This window comes from Ceratotherium simum, chromosome 5, assembly GCF_057802395.1.
Source record: "Ceratotherium simum simum isolate JZ-2026a chromosome 5, ASM5780239v1, whole genome shotgun sequence".
NCBI lineage: Eukaryota > Metazoa > Chordata > Mammalia > Perissodactyla > Rhinocerotidae > Ceratotherium > Ceratotherium simum.
In genome coordinates, this window is record NC_141904.1 from 47,849,086 (window position 1) to 47,876,743 (window position 27,658).

Below are 27,658 nucleotides of genomic sequence, written 5' to 3' on the forward strand. Positions count from 1 at the left end.
GTGGAATGAAAAAAGCAAGTTGCAAGAGGATAGTTAGCTCATGATTCAATGTATGCAAATTTAAAAATACATACAAAGTAAAACTATATATATAAAATATTTATAAATACACACATAGTAAAACAAAAATATTTGGGAATGACACACATCAACTACAGGGCTATGATTACTTCTAGAAAGGGAGAGAAGGGGAAAGGATGGCAGTGGGGTAGGGCTTTATTTGGATCTGTAATATTTTATTTCTTAAAAAAAAATGTATCAGACATAACAAAATGCCCCCCACAAGAACTAGCCTGAAAGCCAAATATGGGACATAATTACAGTGACAGAATTGAACTGAACCCACTGAATAAAATAAAAATCCATGAGTCAATACTGATATAATAGAATAAATAAATGGGTAAGAAGGAAAAGATCTTCCTTACAGTAGAATGCCAACTACTAATGTAGAAGGAATAATGGACACAGAAAATCACTTGGAAAATCATGACAAAAATTGACTCAGGTGAGAATTACCAATGGATGCTAAAACTAACCAGTGAGAGATTGAAAAGAAACAGGATAAAAACCTAATCTCAAAGTATCTTCCCATAAGATACATATTAATTACAAAGGGAGACATAGTAACTTCAGGAGTAACCTAGCAAACCCCACCATAACCAAATGATGATGGTTAACCTCGCTAGTAATGAAACAAATTAGCATCGTGTGTTCTGAATATAATGTGCTGAGAAGGACACAACATCTGGGATATTCCTGCCAAAAATGCTTAACCTGAAACTAATAACGTGGAAACACTAGACAAATTCAATTCAAGGAAGATTTCACAAAATAAGTGGCCTGTACTTTTAAAAAATGTCTATACTATGAAAGACAAAGACTGAGAAACTGTTCCATATTAAAGAGGACTAGAGAGACATGACAATTAACTGCAACATGTGATCCTGGATTGGATCCCAGATTATAAAAGACATTATTGGGATAATTCTTGAAATTTGAATAAGGTCTGTAAATTAGATAGCAGTATTATACCAATGTTAATTTCCTGACTTTAATAATGTACTGAGGTTATATAAGAGGATGTCCCTGATTTCAGGAAATACACAATGAAGTACTTAGGAATAAACGGGAATCAAGTCTGTAACTTACTTTCAAATGGCTTAGGAAATAGACCAACACGTAAATATAAAGAGAAAGAATGATAAAACATACTGAAAACTGGGGAACTGAGGGGAAAGACAGATGAGTACTCTGTACTGTTTTTGCAACTTTTCCGTAATTCTGAAATGATTTCAAAATTCAAGTTTTATAAAGAACATGTGAAGTAAATATGGCAAAATGTTAGCTATTAAATCCTGGTGGTTGGCACATGGGTATCATTCAATTCAGTACTTTTCTCTACATAGAAAATATTTCCTAACAAAAAACATGACAACCGAAATTAGAAAAACCTTACTAACAAAATGCAAAACAAAACAAAGAATGCTGGACACTCGAGTCTGGTGTCCTGGCCCTGCTGCCCACCAGCTGTGTGACTTTGGGCAAATTCCTCCACTCTCTGAGCCTGCTTCCTCAGCAACGCCCTCCTGGAGTGACTGTGAGGATTCAGTTGGATGGCATGTGAGTGCCATGCTGGTGTAAGAAATGAAAATACAGCGACCTGTCCAGCAACCCTCATGTGGACGAGCTGTAGCTTTCACTCCTCTCTCACTGCCAAGAAGGCCTCCATGATCACTCTGTAAGAACACAAATGAGAAAAAGCCCACTTCCCCCCATGCCTGTGATTCCCACGGCAACAAGTTCCTTAGCACATTTAAAAAACCTTGAATTTTACATATGCATGGCTACTGACTCATACCACCTGGCTAATTAAGGTTAGTTTAAGGTCGGAGCCTTCACAAGTTAGTAATGATTCAACAAAGTCTGTAAAATTAGCAGGCGTAAGAGTTGCAAAGCTTTATGTAATTCACTGAGCAAGCAAAATTGCTTTGAGTAGACTGGTGGCAATCTTCAAAACTTCAAACACCTCTTCCTCCCGATTTTAAACCAAGCAATTCTTCAAAATACCTGGCAAATGTCGGCCAGGCAGCATCCAAGTCGTAGCCCCTCGATGCCAGGTCAAACTGAACGTCAGTCAGCTCATAGAGTTGGCCCACGATGTCAGAGCTCAGCTTTGGCTTCAGAAAGGGGCTTCTTGCATAGTACCAGTCACTCCAGGGAAACATAAAAATGTATCAATTATAAGAGTAATAAAGATAAGGAAAGTGAATTTCATCAGTCCTCCCCGTATGGCTCTGCCTCACCAAGTTCCAACCCAGATTACTAAATCAATTAAACTCAGACAGAAACACACACACATACACTCCAATTTGATTTCCACTGTAGGAGCACATAATTCTCAAATAAGCTTGCTCTTCTTCAAGGAAAGTACTGAAATGAACTACTTATTCATTTATTATTTATATCATATCTATTTCCCCCAAAAGATACGAGAAAACAAGTCTCAATTACTTGCCAAGAAAGGGCAGTTGTAGGGGAAAGAATGTTTCCTTTTTGAAAGATAATCTCATCTTCTATTCCTTCTGGAGAATTCAATTCAGATCCCAGGTGCGGACCTATGCACCACTCATCAAGCCACGCTGTGGTGGCATCCCATGTACAAAATAGAGGAAGATGGGCACACATGTTAGCTCAGGGCTAATCTTCCTCAGCAAAAAAAGAGGAGGATTGGCAATGGATGTCAGCTCAGAGCCAGTCTTCCTCACACACACACACACACAGAAAAAAAACAACACACTGATGAGTTTAAAGAGCTACTTGGCTGATGTGGGTGAACTGTGATACACTGCAAGTCAAGCTGTTTATGATGATTTTCATCAAACATCTGGAACAAAATCACCTTCAGATCAAATGTGCGAAGGTTCTCAATTCTCATGAATTCACAAAGCCTGTCACATGCACAATAAATACATCTTTATGCAAATCAATCTTAAAAGTGACAAAATGAAACAAAATATTTTTCCCCCAAAAGCTTTTTCTTAATTCAGAAGTGATTTCTTTGAATAACTGGAAACACTCCCTAGGGAGAGGGGAGGCAGAGCTGGAAAAGGTATGCTGGGCAACCCACAGAGGTTTAGCTGATGGTACCTGACCCGCAGCTCCTCATGTGACACCCTCTCTCCCTTTGCACGCTCAATCACTCCTCCCCTGGCACAAAGGCTGACCACAGAGGAACCAGGCACCGGCAGCGGCTCCCAGTCTGGTCGCCCACCACAATCTCCAGGAGCCCAGACACACCCAGCAGGTATTGACTCAGGGTCTCAGGTGAGGCCCCGGGCTCAGGTGTGTTAAAAATGCCACAGGTGATTCTGCTGAGAGGCCAAGGCTGCAACCCATTGGTCCAGGGTGGCCAGTGGGGTGTGTCCATTCTTTCATGCCAGCACCAACGACATGCCACCCACCAGGGAAAACTACCTGGCACTAGGAGTTAAAAGACCTGGACCCAAGCTCCTGCTTTATGACTCAGCACTGGTGGGGCCTGGATAAAGGCATTTAGCCTCTCTGAGCCTCATTTACCCCCCCTGTAAACATTCAGTGCTACCTGCCCCACATGTGTCAGGGACTGCGGTAGGGAGGGTAGAAGAGGACAACAGATGTGGAAGGGCTTTGCTTGTACCAAGGTGTGACACAAACGGGCACTGCTGCTGCAGCTGTCATTACTACTGAGGGGGCTTCAGTTCATTTGTGAATGGTAGGGGTAAAGTCCAGCACCGTCATGGATTACCTGGTCACTCTGGTGTTCATGAAGCACTGCTGTAGGGTGTCTGCCAACCTCTGGTGCACCAAGGAGTAGCGAATAAATGCTCTTCCTTTTCCCAGAGATGTTCGGAGCTGGAAAAAGTACATTACGTAGAAATGAAGAGCTGTAAGCCTAACTCCATATATAGACTTGGCCTCATGGATGAGGACGGCTTGCAAAAAACAGAAATAGGGCAAAAATGTCACCCAATTCCCCCTTACTCATTGGCTTCGCTCTCATGTCCCTCAAAGGAGAGAAAACATTTGATCACGTTGCCCCGGAGCACGAGGCTTGAAGTGGGTGGATTTCTTGCAGGCCTCCTTCGGAGGATAATCTGTAGACTCCAGTGAACATGTCAAGGAAGATATATTCATGGGAGGCTCTCAAACACCTGTGGATTCCACTGGAATGTCATTGTCTATCCTCTGCTCCATCAGAGTCTCTGGGTTTGGAGTCAGAGATAAAACTGTTTGATTTAATTGGGAATATTTAGAATAAAACTTGGAGGTAAATGAAGGGCTTCTCATACCAGGAGTGAGCTTGAGCGAGAGATGAGACATTATCTGGGCTTGTTTTTGAGGTGCTGGAAGAAGAAGTTCAGAGGAAGAGGCCTAAAGGGCTCAGCTGGAGCCCTTGTGGAAGGGAGAAGAGAGGAGGGCAAAGGGCAGAGGTGCTAAGGGGGCCTGTTAAGAAGTTCTGAAGGATGTATAATTGCCTCCTCTGTGTCCTCATGAGACCATCAGTAAAATCCATGTATCTGTCAATGCTTTCCTGGTTGGATTTCTTTTAAGCTACACAAGTCACTGTATTTAGTCAGAAGGTACCCACGGGGTGAGAGCAGGAGTGTCTCTAGGGGCCCAACCACACTGGGGTAACACAAAAATGGGCGTGGTTCTGTTTTAGAAAGTCTGAGATAGATGGGGGGTCCAGGCGCAGGCATGTCTTGAAACGTCTCCCCACAGAGCCAAAATGTGGTTTCTAAAGAGGTTCCTGGAAGCTCGTTGTGATGGAGGTGGGGTATGCTGGTCAGAGGCTCTGCCATGAGGCTGCCAAAGCAGGGCACACAACTGTCGAGATGAATGGGATAAAGGCGACAGCCACCGAAGACACTTGAGACCAGTTTGCAAATTAGGATTCATACTCCCGATGTTTCTGCCCCAGAAGCTTAAGATAAATAGGCAGCAATTCAAAACCTCTCAACCCACCACATGCACCTGTTCTGTCAGGCTCTGGCTCTGGCTCTGAGTGGGGTAAGCAAGGACCCATACCCTCCTCACTCCTTCAAAGGTCGGAAATGTGCAACTTGGTGGTGGGGGCAAGAGGTCGCAGTGGTTTCACCAAAAGATGGTCCTAACACACGATACTATTAAGAAACCAATCACGGCACTGGGTTGAGACAGGCAATACGTGGCACAGCCTCAAGCAGTGGCACGTCAATGATTACAGTGTAAACATCCTGGTACACAGTGCCTTTTAGCTAGAGCTATACATCTTCTTATTGCTGACTCAAGGAAATGATACCACAATATGAAGTAGTTTTAAAAAATAAAAAGGTGTGAAATCTCATGAACTACACAGGCTGTAAGACATTTCTCCCTGTGAGTTCTGTGAGGTTAGGGTATAGCCAGGATGCCTGGAAACAAAGGCAGGCGGCAGCCTGACTTATCAGCACGGCTTGTCTGCAGACGGTTGATCATGACAGATGCCTAGGGGAGAAAACTGATGACATCCCCATGTCCAGACACTTTTCCCACTGATGAGTGAGGTAAGAACAAAGTGTTCAGTGGTGGTAACTGGGAAACTCAGGCAGCTGAGGAGAGCTGAGCAAGGCATTGTGAAGTGCAGCGTGTCAGTTGTACAGACACACCCACATATAGGGCCCATGGAATTTAACAAGAACCTCACATAACAGCCCATGTCTGGAAGCTCCCAACGGAGGGGCTTGTCCTTATTAGCAAAATGGCCCTTGTAACAGCATTTACAGCATTAAAACTTTTTTAACAGCAAACATTTGAGGCTATATTTTTAATCAGGGCTATTAACTGAATTGATTATATATACAAAGGGAGCTATTTATTTTAAAAAATATTTCTGAACACCCTTTGGGGAAGGGAACAATAGTTCCCTCGCGTTGCAAACGAAAATGCTGCACGGCTTTTTGATTTTTGATTTTTTGAGATCATGGGTCTGCTTTCATTACCTAATTTCTTAATTTTTTTAGCATCGAATCAGAACTCAGATGCACTACACCAAGAAGTGATACATCAGCAGCAAAGGACAGGAAGTCTGCAAGGTACACGTGAGCTGATTCTGCTCTAAACCAGGCCACTGTGCCAGCAGCCAGATGCCAAGGTGCACCCTGGTTCTCATCCTGTCCACTGCGGTGAAACACACAAAGTCCAGGTTAAGGCCATTCTGAACCTCCAGAAGTTGCTGATTTGAGCCTTGGACTGTTTTAGCCCAAATGGCTACCTCTCACCCTAAAGGGGCCTGAGGGGCCCAGCAACGCTTCTTATCCATTGACTTTTACCTTCTGGCTTGTTGGCCTGGATGGCACCTGATCATTAAAGTTAACCCAAGTATTCAGCAGCCCACTGGCCTAGTGACATTCTGTATTCTACCCAATGATGCCCCAGAGAGCAGAATCTTCAACAGAGATGAGACAATCAGACCCTACGGGAAGTGGAGCCCATGCCAGCCACCAAAAAACCAACAATGTTTGTGCAAGCAGGAAGTGCTTTTTGCTTCTAGAAGTCAGTTTCACTGGCCTTGGACTGTCTAATGGTCTGTGCATTACGAGAAAAGAAGAGGAAACGAACCAAAAAGTAAACTTAAGCATTTTGTAACCCTGGGGAATGAGGATTAAACTAAATTTATTTCCAGACTTCAGTGGTCGAAGGCTTTAGTTGCTCTGAGGAGTGGAAGATAACAGAGTGACAATGAGAACTCCTTCCAGATTTATGATGCACTAAAACACTGCTCCATATCATAGACCTGAGTGTCCCACCTCTCACAGGACCCATCACACTACATGGATGTGAAAAAAAGTTGCAGGAAAAACTCTTCAGAGCCAGGATCTTTCCTCGTTTTCTCAGATGTCAGAGGGTGCAGCTGGTGGAAAATGCTCGGCCCTCAATGTCATTCTCTATAAGAAGAAACCCATCCGGCTCTAGCTGGCATGGTTGGGAAAGAGATCCTCCCAGAGCACCTGACTCTATGGCCTCTGTGGGAGGCCAGGCAAGAGCGTGTCTGCTGACTTGAAAGCGACTTTAAACTTACTGATGAGATCTGAAAAGAAAGATGAAAGGCAGAAACCTTTCAGCCCTCCTACCCCAAATGTAGGGGTTTACTTGCTCCCTACTATGCAAAATTCTTCACTCCCGGATGGACTAGGCTAATGAGAGGGAGGGAGAGAGAGAGAGGGGGAGAAATTCATTGGGGGTAGGGGAGAGGGATGGAGGGGAGTGGGAGAGAGATGGCAGAGGGGAGAGAGGGAGGGAGAGAGAGAGTGTTTGTGGTTGTTCTGGAGTTTTGTAAAATCACAAAGCCATGGTAATTCTGCTCTTGAGGGGCTCAGAACTGAATGTGGGAAGTTGCTCAGCACACCAGCATTTTAAGAAATGTCTCTTGAGATCTCACATCACTCTCTTCATTTCAAATCCAAGTGTCCTGGGCAAACTGTAAGGAAAGCAGCCTAGCAAACTCTAAGAATTTTATCTAAGAAACTGATTTTTTAAAAAAGGTGGGTGTCCTGTGCTGTACACCTCCGAGGGGCACCATGAACAAACTATGATGTGAACAGCCCACCCTGTTAGGTAACGTGTGGGTCATGGTCTAATGAACAGAGTCAGGACTGAGCCATCCCTCGGCTTGGTAAACGCTCACTTAGGTGGCTTCCTTGAGCTACGAGTGGGTACTGAGTATACTTGGACTGGATTTCTTTATTTCTCTACCAACCCTAAACCTCCATTTCCTCACCTGACTGTCTGCAGCAACGGTCTCTGCAAGAGATGCTTAAGGCAGGTGAGAGGAAGATTGAGTTCCTTGCTCTGCTTACCTCCGAAATAGACTTGACGAACCGGATCCCGTCGTTGGCTCCTTTCACCTTGGCCAGGCAGGCACAGAAGTAATCCCAGTAGTCCTTCTTGTTGCCCAGGAGGGTGGCCTTCTCCTTCTGATCGAACTGGATAGGGAAAGGGACAAAGAGAGGAGGTCCAAACCACTGCTGCTCATCCCGTCATTTAAATAACAAACAATAACAGCTTCTTAGTTGCCTGGCACTGGGCAAGGCCCTTTACTGGCATAATTATTATTTATAGGCAAACAAGGGTGTTTTAATCCTCAATTTACAGATGAGAAAGCTGAGGCTAGTAGAGGTTAAGTACCTGCTCAAGGTCACACAACTAGTGAGATTCAGGAATAACAGCCCCGCAAGAAAGATTATCCCTTGAAGAGACCTCTGTGCATAGAGTTGGGGGGAAGACCACCAAAATGGCTATTAACATGATAAAGAAATACAAGTGAAAAGTCTTAAGGGCAACAAGCAGAGGGTTAACTATGTCTCAACTTAGGGAAATGAGTTAGTGACATTTTATCCCATTTACTCAACTCTCAATACTGTTTTAACATACATACAATAAATTCAAATCAATGTCAGCTATAAGTCATTTCAAATCCAGAACCAAAATCAGCTAACTGAAAAAAAAGTCCATAAATATTTTCACATTGTAAAACAGAGAACCAGTTGAAAAGGCATGTGACAGGTGAGTCCTTGAACACGCTGGGGGCATCTCCTCCAGTGGGCTGTCATCCCATAGGTTTTGGTGGGATGTGATGTTGCAAACTTACGGTGTTCAAAATGATATAGGTATATCTTTCTAAAACATAATATTTTATAGCATTTTTTCTGATTATAGAAGTGAGATATGAATATTTTGTTAGGAAATCTGGGTTAAAAAAAAAAGAAAAATTATAAGACCTAATTCTACCACCCTAAGATAACTTCTGTTAACATTTTGGTCCCTTTCCTTCCTGCCTATTGTAGTTGCCTGTATTTGTCCACATCTGCAGAGTTCTCTAGATCCATGCTTCTTGAACCAAGCAGACATAAGCATTACACTGTGAGTGTGTTAAAAGAAAACTTCCCGGGCTGACCTCAGAGATCCTGATTCAGCACGTGATGTTGCTCCCAGATGATGTTGATGCTGCTGGTCTATGGACCACACTTTGAGCAGCAAGGCTCTAAAACAGAAGCCTCTGGATAATCTTCAGAGGTCCACACACTCCTGGAAAATGTGTGACTGGGTGTGTACACATACACATGTCTGTTTGAGGAGAGATTCCACAGCTTTCACCAGACTGCCAAAGGGTATATGATTGCCCCAAAGTTAAGATCCCTGTTATACAGTGACCTTGTGACCTGCCTTGAGATGACCTAACTCTCTACAGCATGTTCTCAACTCCCAAAACCATGCTAAAGGGCAACATTACAATTCCCCAGAGGCTCGAGCTCTCGCTGGGCACTGCTCTGACCTTCAGTCTAACCAGGAGAGCTTAATGGCTCCACTGAGGTTTCTGAACCACATCCTGAATGCTGACGAGTCACCCAAGAGGGAAACAAGAGATAACAGAGCAGAAATCAACACATTATAGGAGTCACTTACTTGAAGGAGATACTCAAGTTTATAGGAAAACTTATGCAAGCTGGTGCTGTCATCTGTGATAGGTTCTCCTGCTTCCTTAAATTCTTTGCTTAGTTCTGTCACAGCATCTTTAAGACAACAAACAGGAACATGTAACAAGATGGAGACTGACCTCAGAGAGAGAAGCAGAGTAACCCCAGGAAGCATGAGTAAGTCAGTGGTCAATGATGGCAAAGCACCTTGGACATGTGAAGTGGTATGTACACATCCATGGGATGTAACTCCAAGTCAGAAGGCATGAAGATGTCCTGAGAGCCCACAGGTACTTTACAAGAGCTCGCTGACTGAGCACAGTTCTTGGTCATCCCTGTAGGTCCCCCACATAGGCCTCATAATTTGCAGGCAGTGTTTGGTCAACAAATGTTTGCTGTGTAGATGAATCATTCAGCAGTCTAATACTGACTTCCAGAAAGCTTTACTCTATTCTGGCCATGTTTCCTGTTCCTGTTCATTATAATCCTACTTTTCAGTACAGGTAAGCCCAGGCCTCAAGAAGACCCAGAATGTGCAAATAATAATAACGGTAACAATCCCAAGAATGACAACCACCATATCCGCTTCTGTTAACTTAGTGCCTACGAGGGGCCAGGCTTCTGCATGTCCTTCTCATTTAATACTGCACCGCGAGGCAAGCATTGCCTTATTTCAACAAATCTGAGATGCAATTGATTTTGGGACGATGCTAATTTCAGAGCTGTTAAAATGTGAAAAAAAAAAATAAGCACACCTTAGAATTGATGAAGGGTGGTGTTATCATCCCCATTTTACAGATGAGGAACTCAAGTGCTCTTGAGATCATGCAGGGGAAACAGCAGAGCTAGAATGAGAACCTTGGTTTTCTCAAGGGCTTTGTGACTCTAGAGTCCACCTCTTAATTTCTAAGATAAATCACCTCCCTGTGCAGAAAAGGGGAAAAAACCACCTTTGACTCACTCACAGCCTCTGCTGTGGAACAGAGGGACTATTAGAAGCTGGGTTTGGTTTAGATACTGGGAAAAATTTCCCCAGCTGAGATGGTTGGGATGTGCTGGGCAAGACTATCTTCTTCTCTGACAATTCTTAAAAGAAAAGGAGCCCCTATCCCCTGCTCTCAAGCACCACAGTTAGAAAGCAGACCTGCCCAGGACTGAAGATGAGCCTGAGCTGGCTAAAATTTAATCCACACTGACCCCTCAGGCAAAGGTCAGCAAATGGCGAAGACAGATTCTTGGGACCGCTTCTTACAACAAGTGAGTGTTGTTGAGTTGCGCCCTACTAGAAGTGCCTACTGGGGCTGCATTGAGAGCCGAGGCCCAGGGACCAGGAGAGACACACAGCCTTCTTCCTCCACCCTCAAGAGGGTAAACGCTCACAACCTGATCTGGGAACTCCTGAAAGTTTGAAAGAAAAAGCCTTGGTTTATGAAATATGAAATTTTCAGCTCTAACATCTGATAATCCAAATGTATTACTTATGAACAATCTTAAACTTTACACGAATTACATATTTGCTTCGGTCATCAATCTGGAGAAGTGGGTATTATCATCAAACCCACCTCACACACAAAGAGAGCAACTGCACCTGGAAGGGTGAAGGGACTTGTCCAACATCTTCCAGGGTTAAAAGGCGGAGCCGGGAGCTGACCCCACGCCTGCCTGACTCCAAAGCCCTCGCACCTGCTGTCACAGGAGGATAAGCGGCTGCCCTGCAGGGGTGTGCAGGCTGTGCACTGCACAGGACACCTCAGTTAAGGTGTCACGGTAGACGCCATAGATCTGTTGTATGATTAAGACAGTTACCAACAGGTGAAAGGAAAGAAGTCTTGAGAAAGTGGTGCCTGTTAAGAATTCCCACCATAGTGCTCTGTGGGCTGGGTGCTCTGTGGGCTGGGTGCTCCACTGGCTGGGTGCTCCGCGGGCTGGGTGCTCTGTGCACTGTGTATAGGGCACTGACTGGGCCTTGGGATGTTGGGGATGACCAGATGCAGCCAGCAGATGGAGTGGAAAAAGGCAACTGAACAATTGCTACTGCCGGCTCCCTCCCTGGAGCGGGAGCTCTACCTGGGGGCCCTCGCCTCCTCACTCCCCTCCCAGTAAGCACATCTGGGTCCCAAAGTCGTCCTTGAGGACCAGAGACTGAAACACAGAGAAGACTGCCTACTTTGTGGAGAAACCTCTGATGGCCAGCGGCAAACTCAGATTTCCAGGGACTATCATTTTTCTGCCTCTGTGTGTATGTAGATTAAAAAAAAAATCTAACATTTTAGCTGGAAGTAGACTGGTGTAGTTAAGAGCATAGACTCTGGCACCAGGTGTGTGTGTAAACCCAGGCTCTGCCCGACTAGCTGCGTGACCTTAGGCAAGTCACTTCACCTCTCTGTGCCTGTTTTTGCATCTGCAAAATGGGAATAATAATGGTTCCTACCTCAAAGGACCAAATGTGAGGACTCAATGAGTTATCGTCCGTAAGACATGTAGGACAGTGCCTGGCACACGTGAAATGCCATATAACTGTTAGCCATTAGAGGCCCAAAGTACTACATAAATAGGAGGTAAGCCTGAGAAAGCGATTTTTATCTCATCAACTTTGGACCTTCAGAACGAGGACCGCATTGTGGCCGCCACCAGCCCGATGGCCCTGGGTAGGAGAGACTGCAGTCGGTCACGGCACTGTCTGAGCTGTTAGGAACCTGGGCCTTCAGTCTTTCAGGAGAGTGTCACCATGGTCTCTGCGACATGGAGGAAGTGGTCAGCTTCAGATCATGTTGCAGCTAACATGCTGGAGCTCCAAAGAGGCTCACAAGATCAGCCCTAGAGATCTTCAGGGGATGGAAAACGTGCCAAAATTCTGACCCCTGGGACGTCACCAGAAAGGGTGGACTCGGGCCCTGGACTTTGCAGCCAGGAGAGAGAGCAGTCTGTTCCTCCTGAGTCCACTCCTCTTCACGTACACCCTCCCCGCCTTGCCTTTCTCAGAGAGACGAGGCCTACAAGTCATCTCTCTCAGTGGGCAACGCTGAGCTCGGGAAATCCAGGAGACAGCAGGCCCAGAACAGCAGCACGTCACAGGCGACAGGTCATCTGCCCACCAGGACCAGGTCGGACAGCAAAACAAGAAAGATGGGAATCTCGTCTTCCTGCTCAGAGGGAGGGAGAATATTCCTCCCCAAATGAGCCAACTTCATCAGAGCCCAGAGGCTCATGATCCACCCAAAGACTCAGCAGGTTAGCTTGAAAACACACCTACACACACACACACACTGAAATCAGACCCAGACCCAGACTGGGGTATTTGATTTTGTTTACAAAGTGGCTTTACAGTTCCCTGAGGGGAAGGCCAGGTAAGCTCTCCCAGCCTTGCACAGGGTGGACATATGAGCCCCAAATATTTCAGGATGACGTGTCCTGAGGGCTCCAATTACCCTGGTGTGAACACAGATGAAAGGGCTGAATTTCAACTGGCCACAGCAAAAGCACAGCCACAGCCCCCTCAAAACCAAACTCAGCATGCCCTCGGCCTAACCGTACCCTGCAGATCTCGGATGATTCTCTGGAGCTGGCTCTCCGAGCTGCTGGAAGCCATGGCGATGGCTGCAGGCCGCCTGTCTTGGCTGTGCGCCTCCTGCCTGGGTCTGGTCAGCAAAGGTCAGACTCCATGGTGGCACCTGCAAGGGCAAGGAGGAAGCAGTCACAGACACAACGTAAAGACAGTAGTAGAGGAATGCTGCTCTGGGCACCAAGTCGCCCCATCCGGGCGTCTTCTCTCACTGGGCAGGGCCTAACCTTTCTGTGTGGGCCTCGCTCTGTGGGCTTTCTCTGGTTGGCTTCTGACACACTTATGTGCAGACACAATGATCTGGTTTGGCACTTAAAAAAAAACAAGAACCACCAAATAGCGTGGACTTTTCTTTCTGAGCTCCCCTCCTATTCTGCCCTCTTAGACAAGACTGCCCCATTGTCCATCTTTAAAAAGGCCTCCCGATGGCTCCCCTCATCCCCCAATACCAAAGGCCAGAACTAGTCTAACTCCAATTCAGACGGCCTGCTAAAACCTAAGGTGCCAGGTACCACCAGATCCCTGTCTCCCCCACGCCCGGCCCCAGGTCCTCCCCAGGCTTTGTTTCTCTGAGGAATGGCCAGTAACCTCTGGCCAGGCAGCGGTGGGGTGCCGAGAGGCTGAGGACACATACCCTCAGGGCTCCTGGACCAAGGAAAGCCCGGCTTGCCTCCCGGGGGAAGCAGCTCCCTTGTGGGGAGGTGTGCAGCCTCCAGCTGCCCAGAGTCCGGCTCAGCCTGGGTGTGCAGACACAACCTGGCCTGCCCTCAGGGGCCGGTGAAGGGACACGTCTCTATTTTAAGCTCGGTTACAGTCTTCTTGGGCTGGTGAGTCCTGAGTTACCAGCTCCATTTGGGTGGCTGTTGAAATGATTTAAGGACACAGTAGTGGCTGAAGACCAACAAAGATGAGGAGGTATGAGCAGCAGTGGAAAAAAGTCTGGACATGAATTTGGACACCCCTGTGTCCTTCTTTCAGAACCTCTAATTCTTTCCTTAGAAGCTAATGCAAAGTAGTAATGCTTGCTGGCCAAAGCACATAGCAAGACTAGAGGTGGCCATAGGAGCAGCTGGCACTAAATGAGGGCCTACTCTGTGCTGGGCCCTGTTAGCTGCTTTATACATGTGATTGTTTTAATTCTCACAATCACCCTAGTGGGGCAGATAACATACAAAGGAGGAATTGGTGATCAGAGAAGTCATGTAACTTGTCTAAGGCCACAGCCGGTAAAGAGTGGATCCGTGGTTTGAACCCTGGTCAGTCTGATTTAAAACCCTGTGGATTTACAGTTGAGTCACTGTCATTACAGCAAACAACCAATCACTTCCACTGGCTTCCAGGAACCCCCTGAACTCCAGTGTCTCCGAAGTAACATGCCGCCACCTCCAAGTATTTCTAACACACGCTGGCCCTCACTCTCCCACCGCCATCTTCCCCTTACTGATCCAGGAGTCAAGGCAAGAAGATCCTGGAATAGAAATGGTCCCCAAACTCAGGCTCCTCCACATACTTACACAGGCACTCCAGAGTCAGCCTGAGACGAGGAGGGCCTGTCACAGAGGGGATATGTCTAGGCCCATTTTTAACTAACAAGCCAGTGCAGCTGTGACTCAGTGAAAACAAGGCCCAAAGAGGGCTTCTCCAGCCTAGGAGGAACAAGACAGGCATACACTGACACCACACTCCCAGTACTTCAGGACAGGGAGCCCCAGAAAGCAGAGTCAGGGGATCCAGAGAGAACCATCCAAAGCTGCCCAACAAGTGCTGGCACCCCACCCATCATGGACACCAAACTGAGGGCAGGTGTAGTCTATGAGAAGCCAGCCTGCCCATCCTTGGACATCTCTCCAGGTCACCTGCTGAACACAGAGCCTGAGCAGGGACCAGCCAGGGCCCTAGAGAAAGCCAGAGCCCAGGCTCAGCCAGACTTCTACAGGGGCTCTGCTACCCCCTCCCCGTGAGGTAGAGAGGATCAAAGATCATCCTTGTCAATGCACAGCTGCCCCGGCACCACACCACACTCTGTCAAGTGCCTACTATGTGCAGGCTAGGGATACAGAGGCACGCAAAGCACAGTCCAGCCCTGGAGGAGCTCGGCTACGCACCAAGGAGACAGACAGAAAGATCCAGCTATGTGGATACAGTGGAAGAGGTGATGTAGAGATATGGATAAAAAGTTATGGGCACTCAGCAAGGAAAGAAATGAACCACAGATACACACAACAAATGCCTTATGCAGAGTGAAAGAAGCCAGACAGAAAAGGCTGCACACTTTACGATTCCATTTGCGTGATACTCTTGCAAAGGCAAAACATTGGGGAGAAATCAGATCAGTGGTTGCCAGGGGCTAGGGGTGAAGGGAGGGTTTGACTACAAGTGAGTATGAAATTTTGGGGGGCAATTCTGTTCTGTGTCTTGATTATGGTGGTGGTTACATGACTGTATACATCTGACAAACACATATTTGTCAAACTCACACAATGTAAATTATATCTCAACAAAAAGAGCAGCATTGTGATGAATTTAGAAAGATGCAATGGGACCTGAGGAAGGGAAAATTAACTCTGCTTGAGGAAGGGAGAGGGTGCGAAACACTCTGATGGCAACTGAGTTGGGCCAGGCCTGAAAAATGAACAGAAGTCATTCCAAGGAGCAAAGGTCACCAAAGTGGAGGTACGGCAAACACAAAGGCTGTTTCTCTACCTGCATCCTCTTAAGTGACTACTGTCAACAGAGAGCCTTGTAACTTCTGGGAGAAATGATCTTGGAGGAAGATGACTAAAACCCCATGAGTTCTCAAACGAAGCCCACTGGGTCCGTGGGTACACTGAAAACTAGGGGTGAGACGCACACATGAAGGAGAGGGCGGAGCTTGGGAAGGAAGCGGTAACAACAGATTCTGAGTTAACTCATCCAGGCTCTGGCCGCGACAACGCATGAACTATATACCTCCAGCTGGATTTCCTAGAATCCACCCCTCTTTGGAGTCTGGCATGAGGGAAGCAATGCCTGCACACCAAAAGGCATCTTGGCAGATGAGCCTGAACAGACAGAAACACGCTCCTTCAAGTGCCCTTGTGCCAGCCCGAGCCCAGGAGGCCTTCTCTGCCTGACCCTCGGAGTGCGCTCAGCTGATGCCAGGTTTCCAGGTCACAGGGTGAGCTGTGCCCAGCTGCTGGTTACACAAGCTGACTTTCCAAAGAGACTGTATCATCATCAAGGTAATGAGCCCTAAGAAACTGGCTGCTGGGCCTGTTGGTCCCAGTGGCTTCCCCACCATGGCTGTGGGTCACCACCTTAACACGGTTTCAGGAAGTAAATCAGAGCTTCCCTGGAAGAGCATGGTCACCACAGGGATGCTGTGTTTATGGACTTGGAAAGGAGGACTCAGCATTTTGCCCTCCCTCTTCCTCAGTCTGAGGTCATCATCAACCAACAAAGGACACAGAATGGGGCACTCTCTCCACACCACGGCCAACCTCTTGTGTCTCTGGATAAGCTTGCCCTTTGGCTGAGGGATGAGCTATTTTTTACTCATAACACTTCTGACACCAAATGGGTGGCTTTTTTCCACACTAATAACCAGTTCTGACACCACCGGGGTGCCCTACAATTCAATTCAATTCTGATACTAACTACCTGGAATTAGTGCAGACCCCACAGGTTAAGGGCTCAGTCCACAAGACTGCCCTGGCTTCAGAAGCCAGTGGCAAGGCCCAGGTTGCTACCTGTACTTCTGACCAATCAGCTATGAATTGGGGGTTCCCTTGATCCCTTTCTTAGCCATTCCTAGAACAGCTCACAGAACTGGGGAAATACTTTACTATTGCTGGTTTATTTTAAAGGATACAATTCAAGAACAGCCAAATGGAAGAGATGCCTAGAGTTTGGGGGGGCGGGGAGGTGCGTGGGAGCTTCCATGCCCTCAGGCTTCCCACCTTCCAGCACCTCGATGTGTTCACCAATCCAGAAGTTCTCAGAACCCTGTCTTTTAGGAGTTTTTATGGAGGTTTCATTACATAGCATAACTGATTAAATCACTGGCCATTGGTGATTAACTCCATCTTCAGCCCCTCTCCCCTCCCCAGAGGGGCTCAAAGTTCCAACCCTCTAACCACATGGTTCGTTCCTCTGGCAACCAGCCTTCATCCTCAAGCTTATGTAGGGGCCCACCAAGAATCATCTTATTAGCATAAACTCAAGTATGGTTGAAAGGGGTTTGTTATGAACAACCAAAGACACTCCTATCACTCAGGAAATTCCAACAGTTTTAGAAGCTCTGTGCCTGGAACCAGGGACAAAGACCAAATATATATTTCTTATCATATTACAGGGATCTCAGACTTCTAGCACGAACCAGCCCAATCCTGACCTCTATAACTCATTAGCAAACTGCTCTCCTAACTCAAGAGACACTCAGAGAGAGCGTCTACACCGCCATGGCTGCTTCAGCACCGGGGGAAGGACTCCAGGATGCCCACACCTCGCAAGGCCCACAAAGTGTAAGTCACCTCCATGAACCAGGGCCCTTGTTGCATGACATGTAAAAACCTCCATCACCATCTCTGGCAAGCTCTTTCAAATACCAGAGAAATTCATTTTATAACATTTTTAGGAATATTGAATTCTCTTGCTAACAACTCAAAATTATGTTTAAGCTTATCCAGAATGTCTGAAAATATCCACTCTTCCGATAAAGAGGAAAAGAAGCTAAATGCAGTTTTAAAAATTCTTATTTACTACCTGGGACTATTGCCTGAGTTCCTAGTCACAGTGTAGGTATTATTTTAGAGGTAAAGGATCTTCCCTGACCTCCAAATTCCTCCTACACCTGCCCAGATACCCTGAATATCTTAAACAATACAGACAGCAGTTTAGTCCCAAATTAAGATACAAAGACATCAACTGACTCATGTAAACTTATTTACACTATGGCGCAAATGACTAATGTTCATAATGTTGCCCAGAAACTGGCTCCAGCAGGAGCAATACTTTATGTGTCTGAGTAGCCACATAAAGAAAGAAGGATCAGAAGGGGAGGAGGAGGTTTGGGGTGTGGAAGACAACCATGCCCTGCCTTCAAAATTTTTTACTTGCTCCCAACACAATAGCTAAGAATTGACCCAGAGAGGGCACCGTACAGTTGGGCTCCTCCCCAACTCCCACACAAGGTAGAGCATACCAGTTGTGAATTCCACCCTGACCAAGAAAGAATGTGAACATGGATGGTTCAGATCAGTCAAAAGCAGAAAGCCTGTCTGGAAGAGTCCATCGCCTTAGCCTGGTTCAGCACACCCAATAGCATCTATCTAGTTACCACCTATGGAAAGGAGGGCACTTGGCTGGTACCTGCAGCTTTGAAAGCCTGGAGGTCCTGCTGGCTCAGTGCTGAAATGGTCAGTGGGCAGGCAGGCTGCCCTCACCAGAGCTTCAAGAGGGTGCCTAGGAGAATGCTCAGGAGTTTGTCAGAGGCCAGCTCAGAGGCAGACATTTCAGCACACGTGAGCACAGACTCATCAGGCGACCCAACCCTTAGACCTACAATTAAAGTGTTGACCAACTGCATGCCTGGGTCATCTTTCCCAAACACTCCTTTGTGCTTGCAATCTTCTCTCTTTCTTAAAGGGAAGGAGGACTTGCGACTTTGCCATCACTTCTTGAATCTTCTCTTGGCCCCCTCCCTCCCACCAACAATTCCAGGTTTCTTGGTCACTCCCCTGGAACACACACCAAACTGGCCCTGATTCCAGCCCACTGACCCAGGACAGCAGGGTCAAGAGGGGACCCATGGACGTGAGGTATTGCTTCCAGGCCTAGGGGAAGCTGACTGTCTTTTTTAGGAAGGTGGGGTTGCAGGGCTAAGGTTCTGCCATTGGAAAGCCCAGAGAAAACATCCAGGAGGTGACAACGGCATATGTGAAAATCTGGGCAGTCTCTGGAACAGCTGCACAAACAGTTGAGAACTCAACTGGTGCACCTATTCCTACCCCAAATGGCACAAACCCCACGCAGGTGGGGAAAATTACAGAGCTCCAAAATCATCAGTCCAACCAATGATGAATTATGAACTGGATCTCTGGTAGAAGATGCTGCAGCCACTAAACATGGCCTTGAGGAAGACAATGTGTTAACTGTATGTATTAACAAACTGTCTTCCAGGTAAGCACCACTATTAAGAGGCAGGCCTGATGCAGGAGCTGGGGCTACAGCTGTGAAGAAGGCCTGTGGGCCCCCCGCCTTCAAGGAACTCACCCTCCAGGGGGGAGAAACAGACAGCATCACTCCAATAAGCTTACAGACAAGTAACAGAGATCACTTGAGGCCTGAGAAGCACTTTGATGAAAACAGGTGAACACACGAGGCACCAAACTGTACTCTGCTCATGATTCTAAGCCCCCACTGCAGAGGGGGCTCTCCTTTCTTTTGCTGTTGTGGCAGATCACCAGTACAGTAATTTCTTGTTTAATCTCTCTTGCCCACTTCTCTGTAAGTACCATTGCTGTTCATTACTTCCCCAGCACCTGGCATAGTTCTGACACATGAAGAGCCCTCAATAAGTTACTTGTTGAATGAACGAATGAATGAGACAAAACCAAGAACCTCCGTCTTGCTCCACAAACCAAACTAAACTTTAGGCATAGAAATGTACCAACAGGTAAATAACAATAATTATCCTTCAACGGTGGGAAACATGAGTAAATTTTCAAAAAATTCTATTTAAATTTTCCTTTATTGAGCATAAATTACTTTCATGTTGGCTAAAATAATGCATTTAAGATTGAGCTGTAACTGCGAACTTATATCGTCATTATTGTGAAAACATTACGGAGTTATTATTCAGAAAGTGGAATAATGTAATTTAGGGATTGGATGGATTAAGGGTGTCCACAGGGGAAAGTGTGCACCACAGCTCCGACCCGCAAGGCAGCCTTACTCATTCAGGGCTATGCTAACCACTGCCACTACCACCACCTCCCCACTCACCCAACCCTCCCCAAGGCCCATTCCTCTCTCCATTCTTGGAAGCTTGGATCTGGAACCATCAAATAGGAACACCGCAAGGGTGGGCAGTATTGAAGGACCTGAGTTCTGCTGTGCTCTTTGGGTGAAAGAGCAGCAATCTCAGTTCAGATGGGGCAGGGGGTGGGGCTACACCGGCAGATAGGAGCGGCAAACAAGACCCAGGATGGCTGGGAGCTGGAGTTGTGGCAACGGGCAAGATAACTGTCTTCTCTTTTATCAACTGTAGCTGAGTCCTGCCAATGTAGACCCTATCTGGATTTTGGAATCAGACTAGTTATGTGAAATTTCCATTACCTATCATGCCATGATTGGGTGAGACCTATGGTGTGTTTAGCTCACTATACTATTTTCAGGCAATTTCAGCAAATCTATCTGTCCCGGGGAAGTCATTTGACCTCTTCCTACCTTGTATTTTTTTTTCAGGTGCCATGTGGGGAGGATACCCTTTACTTTGTTTCATGGAGGAGGTAAGGAAGGGGAAGAAAAGACATTCTCAACGACTAACTTTGGCTGAGGCTTCTAAGTGCCCCCATCCTGCTCCTGACCAAGGCTGCAGATGCCCTGGAAAAAGCACTGGGGCTACAGGTTCAGCTTGAGGAAATACCTTCCAGCTCCAGGCTAAACCATCTCCTCTGGTTCAGCTGTCCATCCTGGACCTCTTACAGGGATCTTCTCTTGGCCCAGCCCTCTGCACACTATTGGCTGGCTTGGAATGCTTTTTCACTTCAGGTTTCTCTTCTGGATTCCAAGGGCTCCCCCAACTCGATTTTCTGCCCCAGTCGGTGGGTGCAGTACCCCAGGCTCCTGAAGTAGTTGGCCAGACCTGCCCTTGTGCCTGGGAACCAGCCACAGGGCCACAGCACCATAACCAGACCACAGATTCTCCTTAAGTCTGCCCTCAGAACCACACTGATGTACACAGCCTCATCCCTCAAAACAGGATCTGGCCTAACCAGAAATAGGCACTTGGTGTTTTTCAAATGCCACAGAGACCTGTGTGAACAAGAAGGACCACTGGTGGTCACTAAACCATCAGGCCAACTGGCTCCAATATGAGGAAGAGGGGAAAAACGCCTCCTGCCCAACTGAGCACAGCTCTGTCATCCTTATCGTCTAAAAGCCATGGAGCCCATATGCTCTGAGGTTGAAGCTCTGTTATGGGGACGGTACAGTGACACATCTAAAAATAGCAAGAAGATAAACACAGACCCATGGAAACATTTCAACAGCCACCCTACTGATTTATTTAGTTGTTCAAACAGAGGTTCTTATATCAATCAACTTTTTTTAAAAAAACGCTTTCAAAAAAACCAAAAACTGGCACTGAGATCACAAATAGAAAATATTGTTTATCCTTTGAGCAAGACCATGCTTTTCCAGCCAGTAGGTGAGCAGATGTTGCAAAGGTCAAACTCAACTCATCTCTGCTCAGAGGCGGCCTCTGGCTGGTTACGGGGCACCAGTTAATGAACCTTACCTGCTCTACTGCCCAGGGCTGCTCCAGTGAATTTGGCTCCAAACTCTGAATTCCTACCAGTGATTTTCACCATGAGACCACAGCCAGACAACACACTTCCTCTGCCTAACGTTTAAAGACATTCTAGTCTTGAGTCACCAAAGTTGTCCTTGGAATCATCAGAAAACACAAGTTACCCATCAGCCAAGCCTCTCCCCTAAAGGGAAGAGGGCGGCTGTCTATTCTATTGAGTGCCTATTCTGTGTTCTGGAGGCAGCAGCTCACGGCCTCGGTGACCAACACGGCTCAAAGTCACCAGCTGCTCTGATCTTGCTCTGTTTTGGGTGGTTCTTCTCATCACAAACATCTGTGGGGGCCATCCAGCCCTGAAAGGACCAGGCTAAAAGCATGGGCTGGTGTCCCAAACCCAGCCACGAGGAGCAAGACCATCCAAGGAATAGTCAGAAGATGGACTCTAAAGCAACTCCAAAAATAATCAAAGTGAAATATTAATCATAGAATCTAACAGGTGGGTACATGTTCACTATACAATTCTTTCAATGATTCTGCATATTTAACTATTTTCCTAATAAAATATTGAAAACAGTTTAAAACCTAAATGAAGCACTACACAAAGATGAACACTTTTAATAGAAGCAGAAAACCTGTTTCCTAAAGCAAAAGTTTTTTCAGATCCTTTTAATCAAAGAAGGCTATGCCCCATCACTGAGACAATTCACTCTGATTTCCAGGGTGATGATAACAATGGCCCACAACTGGTACAGGGCATTCAATAATTTAGGAACAGTGGTTTTCACAGAATGGAGGGTCAAGTGGAGCCCACTCAACATGGGTCCACTTCAGAAGGTGGGAGCCACTGAAAGCAGAAAACCTCAGTGTGACAGCTCTTCCCCGGCTGCAACAGTCGGCAGCCGCGCCTGGCAGATGGTAGGGGCGTTAAGCTTGCTACACAGGATGCCACAAGGCTCTCACTCACAGGAGGGCAGTGAGCAGATTAAGGCCTGATCCTCTGCCCTCAAAGAGCCCCTGACCCATTTCTCTGTTGGGAAAAGAAACTGCTGTGGTAAGACAAGCACAGGGGCAGAGGAGTTGTGGCCAAAACAGGCAGTTTCAACAAGTGCTCTATTTTTTTTCTGGAGGGGGCAGCCAGTGGGAACCGCGAAGAGAGACAAGGGGCGTCAGAGGACACATGTGCATTAACAGGGAGCCATGTGGTTAACGTGTCAACCACATGTGCTTTTCTTATGTAAAAAAAAAAAAAAAAATTCAGGCCTCCCCCAGACCCCCAGCTTAAGTTTTGAATAGCATGGACTCTAGCCCAAGTCCAGGGCAGGCATACTAGAGGTAATCCACAAATCCACAGGTGTTTCAAGAAAGATCACCTGGAGGCTATCTCGAGACCCTGTACCTGGGCACAAGGGGCAGTGGCTAATGAGAATGGGCCGTGGCCTGAGGACTGCCCGGGATGAACAAACCGTCCCCTTATGGGAGGAGAGGAAAGACCCAGGCATCAGTGGAGTCTTGCCAAGCGAAGGTCTGGGCTGTCCCGGCCCAGCTGAGGCAGGAACTACACTCCGTAAGGTCTGCGGCCTCTCGGACAACGCAAGCAGAAACTCTGGGACCTGTCCTCCTGTGCCTAAATATTCCCAGGCTTCTCTGAGACCCCACATGGTGGGCTCCTTTGCGGCCCCTCGGCCGTTGGGGGTCTTGGAACTGGTGTTTGGGGGCCTGTCTTTCTAACTGATCACCAGACGCAGCCTGGGTTCCAAGGTCAGCTTTACTGCCTCGACGTGCTTTCCAGGCCCGCTGGGCAACGGCAAGGGGCACGGGCGGGGTCTATGGGAGACCGGGGATGGGCGGGGACCGTAAGGGCAACAGGTGACAAGCCGCGCCCGGGGGGAAGTTCTCTGCTCCGGGGCCACAGCGGAACAGGCGACCCCAAAGTCTGGCCGGCCCTCCGGTGGCACTTACGCGCTTGTGGGTCCACGTCTGGGCAGAACCGAAACTTTCTGGGGCCAAGCGGAAGAGTACTGGAGCGCGGCGTGGGCGGCCATGACACGCAAACCCGCCTGAGGCGGGCGCGGACTACAACTCCCAGCACGCTCCGAGGCTGAGGCCTACAACTCCCATCGGACCACACGGGCAGACAGGCACCGACTACCACTCCCAGTAAGTAGGGAGTTTTGCAAAGCTGTGGTTTACAGCTCTTCGTGATCATTCCCCCAGAGCGGGCCGCAGGTTAACTCTTGCAATCCCAGCGGGCGTCGGTGCCCACAAATCATTGGTCCCGGATCTCCAGAGCGGCGCTGTCCATGAGAATTTGAAAGGTGTTTGGTTTGAGTTGAATTGTGCATGTGCTGTAACTGAAAAACACACCTGAATTCCAAAGACTTAGTATGAAAAAAGAATGTAAAATAGCTCCTTAATATTTTTATATTGATTACATATTGAAATGATAACGTTTTTGATATAGTGGGCTACATATTACTGGGCCTAATGTCCCACCTTTTGATCCCCCTCACTTCCTTTTTTTTTTTTTTGTGAGGAAGATCAGCCCTGAGCTAACATCCATGCTAATCCTCCTCTTTTTGCTGAGGAAGACCGGCTCTGAGCTAACATCTCTTGCCAATCCTCCTCCTTTTTTTTTTCCCCCCCAAAACCCCAGTAGATAGTTGCATGTCATAGTTGCACATCCTTCTAGTTGCTGTATGTGAGAGGTGGCCTCAGCATGGCAGGAGAAGTGGTGCGTGTGCGCACGCAGGGATCCGAACCGGGCCACCAGTAGCCGAGCGCATGCACTTAACCTCTAAGCCATGGGGCTGGCCCCCCCTCACTTCTTAACACAGGTGCCTGCTTAAAATCAGTGCTCAAAAACTGTGTATTAATGAATGAACTCCCACCCTTAACTTTTGCCCCACTCTCAGCTCAATTTCTATTTATTTTTCCTGTTTATAAGTTGCAAAGCACTCTGAGGCTGGACTCAATAGAACAAAATGCATTTATTAATAATGTCTACTGTGGCACAAGCGAGAAGAGCCAGAGTACCCGAGGTTTTGCAGCCTGTGACTGGGCTCCATTCCTTATCTCTGGCCACACCATCCTTTACTCTCTGCCCTGTTCCAAGCATTTAACCAGAAACACCTTTCTACCTCACAGGACTTAGCTAGTGGTGTCCAGTCAGGAGCCATGGCCCCAACATTACAAATGGAGAACGAGGGGAGTTGTTTGGGTAAAATAACACAGGAAAAGAAATAGATTTCCTAATTAAGTTTAGGCTAAGGCATCTCATTAGCTATCTTTTATAAATTAGGTGTAGATAAGACAGTGAGCTGGATGGATGAATAGTCAGTTTGCAAGGTTGGAGAGAAGTAATTTCCATCTTCCTGTTAAAAACTGTGAAAGGAAATGGGAAGAGGGGGAAGGAGATGGCAAAGGGAAATCATTGCTCCAACCACAGTCTGAACAGTTTTATGAAATACTAAGGGTGGGAGAGATTTTAATCTGGTCCAACACCCTTGTCTGAAACTTGGACCCAAAAGGAGTTTGGAGAGAAGAGGAAGACAAACTTAATATTTATTGAGGACCTATGATATGCCAGACCCTATCCAAAAAAACCATATAGTATTATATTTAAAACTCACGGCAACTCTCAGATGTAGGTAGGATTAATTATCCCCACTTTATAGTTGAGAAGAATGAGGCTCAGAGAAGTTAAGTAGTTGACCAAGTTTACACAGCTGCTACGTGGTGGAGGTTAGGGTAGAACCAGGGACTCCTGAGGAGTCCTCTGTCCACCCAACACACTATCACAGGGAAGGAGGTTTAAAAATCACTACTATTCAGCAGTTTAACTTGGATTTCCTTTGTAGATAAAGCTGAGTATGTCAAACTATACTTGTTCAAACAAACTCAGCATGTTCTTGTGTTTCGATGTGAGTACACATCAGGTAAAGAGAACAGATTCAAAATCACCAAAACTCTGCTTCTCTTTCTCCTTACAGTCTTCATAAGCAGCAGGAGAGAAGTATATTCCTCACAGGAAGCCAACCATGCCCACAGCCCCACTGAGACTCTCGGTGAAATTGTCCCCATTCTTCAGGGGCTTTGTATGTGCCAGGCACCGTGTTAAGTGTGTTCCACACATGGTTTAATTTTATCCTCGTATCAGCCTCATGACACATAATTATCCCCAGTAAGCAGATGAGCAAACTGAGATTTAGGGAAGTTAAGTAACTCACCCAAGGTCAAAAGCTAATAGTGGTAGAGACAAATTTTTGAGCCCAGGTTGGTCTGATTACAGAGTTTAAACCCTTAGACACTGTGTTGGCCTCTCCTTATATGAGGCAGCCATGTTCTCTGCCAGGGAACCCACCATCTTGGTCCCTAACTCAGCAGGCCAGGAGTGGATACCGTACATGCTAGTGGTCTGATGTGGCAGCTCAGCTCAAAAGAGGCAGCCTCTTCTTGATCATCTTTAGTCTTTTCTTCTGGAAAATTTGAGTGTAAGACCCACAGAGGGAGTCAAAAGTTGATTGCAGGATCAGCTCCATCAAGTTCATTGAGTCGCCTTCCCCTAAGAACACTGCTTTTCAGTAATTGCCTGTGGACAATGCAGAAGGATCTGGACTTCAGTGCTTGGCTTGCATTTTGACATGTATTTATTCCAAAATTTTTTCTCCATGACTGTACTATTGACTTTTCTGTTCAACACACTCCCCCTAACTAAAAACCTTGAAAACTTAAAATAAGCTCTTGATGATATGGATTCAGACTTTTTCCAGTTTTGAATTATAATCACAGAAAATAGTATTACCCACAGAATAAGGTAACCAAACTTCCTGATTCACCAGGTGAGCCCTGTTGTCCCAGCATGATTATAAATAGCACCTCCCTTCACTCTCAATGGTGTCCCAATTTGGCAATAACTATGTAGTCACCCTCTTCGTAAGACAGTTACTTCCCTGGGATGTTCAAGGGTGTTTCAGGAAACACCTAGGGCTCTGTGGTCAAATACATTTTGAAAACGCAGGGTAAAACAAAGACAAAGTCCTATACTGCAGGACTTCTGGGAACCTCTTAATGTTTAAAACCAAGCCCCTGGTAGAAGCCCAGGAAGGAACTGCCTGTGGAGGTTTGTCATTTCACACTTGTGAGCCGTTCATCAATCTTGTAAGGGATAGGTACTCCAATTCACCTTTGGGCAAAATGTTTCCTTTTTTTTGAAAAACGATGTAAACAGGCCTTTTAGTGCAGCCCCCCGCCACCTGGGTTTAGACTTACAAACTAAAACAGACTTCTGTTTGGTAATGCAAAAGTTGCATTTGGTTGAATTCATTCATTCATTCATTCATTCAACAAATAGTTATTGAGCTATTACTACATGCTAGGCATTGTTCTAGCTCAGAGGTCAACAAAATTTTTCTATAAAAGGCCAACTAGTAAATATTTTAGACCTTATGAACCATACAGTGTCAGTTGCAACTGCTCAACTCTGCCATTATGGTGCAAAAGCAGCCATAGACAATACAAAATAAATGGACATAGCTGTGTTCCAATAAAATTTTATTTACAAAAACAAGCAGCAGGCCAGGTATAGCCCACCAGGAGGTAGTTTGCTGACCTCTGGTCTAGACGCCTGGGCTTCAGCAATGGATAAAATAGACAAAAATCTCTGCTCTCATGGAACTTACATTCTGGAGGAGGGTGACAGGTACTAAACATGATAAATAAATAATTTAAATGATAAGTTAGAAGGTGACACATACTATGGAGGAAAAATAAAGCAGAGAAAAGGAATTGCAAGCTGGGGCTGGGGTGGTGGTTGGGTGGTATGTGGGAAAGGACAGTCCGTTGAGAAGGTGACATTTTTGCAAACTTGGAGGAGGTGAGTATGGCAGTTTTAAAACATTTCCGAAGAGTCTTGGACACTCCTCTCATCCAGAGGTGGGGTCTATGTTTCCTCCTCCTGAATCTGGGCCCATCTTAGTGAAGAGCTTGCAACCTACAGAATGCAGCAAAAGTGACACTTTGTAACTTCTGAGGCTAAGTCAGAATGGGCCACACAGTCTCCACCTGGTTCTCTTGGGGTTGTGCTCTGGAGGAAGCCAGATGTCACGTAAGAAG

The 27,658-nt window shown here is 46.6% G+C and overlaps 1 protein-coding gene across 2 annotated transcripts in view; it reads right to left on the reverse strand.

Moving 5' to 3' along the window:
- Window positions 1-23,604, reverse strand: part of FYCO1 (FYVE and coiled-coil domain autophagy adaptor 1) — a 75,520-nt gene extending 51,916 nt beyond the window's left edge. For both annotated transcript variants that reach the window (XM_087430850.1, XM_004419604.3), the window contains exons 1-6: window positions 23,507-23,604; window positions 13,008-13,144; window positions 9,463-9,569; window positions 7,857-7,982; window positions 3,785-3,891; window positions 2,068-2,211 (exon numbers count right to left, since the gene is read on the reverse strand). In XM_087430850.1, the coding sequence (XP_087286976.1) occupies window positions 2,068-2,211; window positions 3,785-3,891; window positions 7,857-7,982; window positions 9,463-9,569; window positions 13,008-13,062 (539 nt within the window). In that variant the 5' untranslated portion in view covers window positions 13,063-13,144; window positions 23,507-23,604. The remainder of the gene's footprint in view (window positions 1-2,067; window positions 2,212-3,784; window positions 3,892-7,856; window positions 7,983-9,462; window positions 9,570-13,007; window positions 13,145-23,506) is intronic.
- Window positions 23,605-27,658: the final 4,054 nt, after the last annotated feature.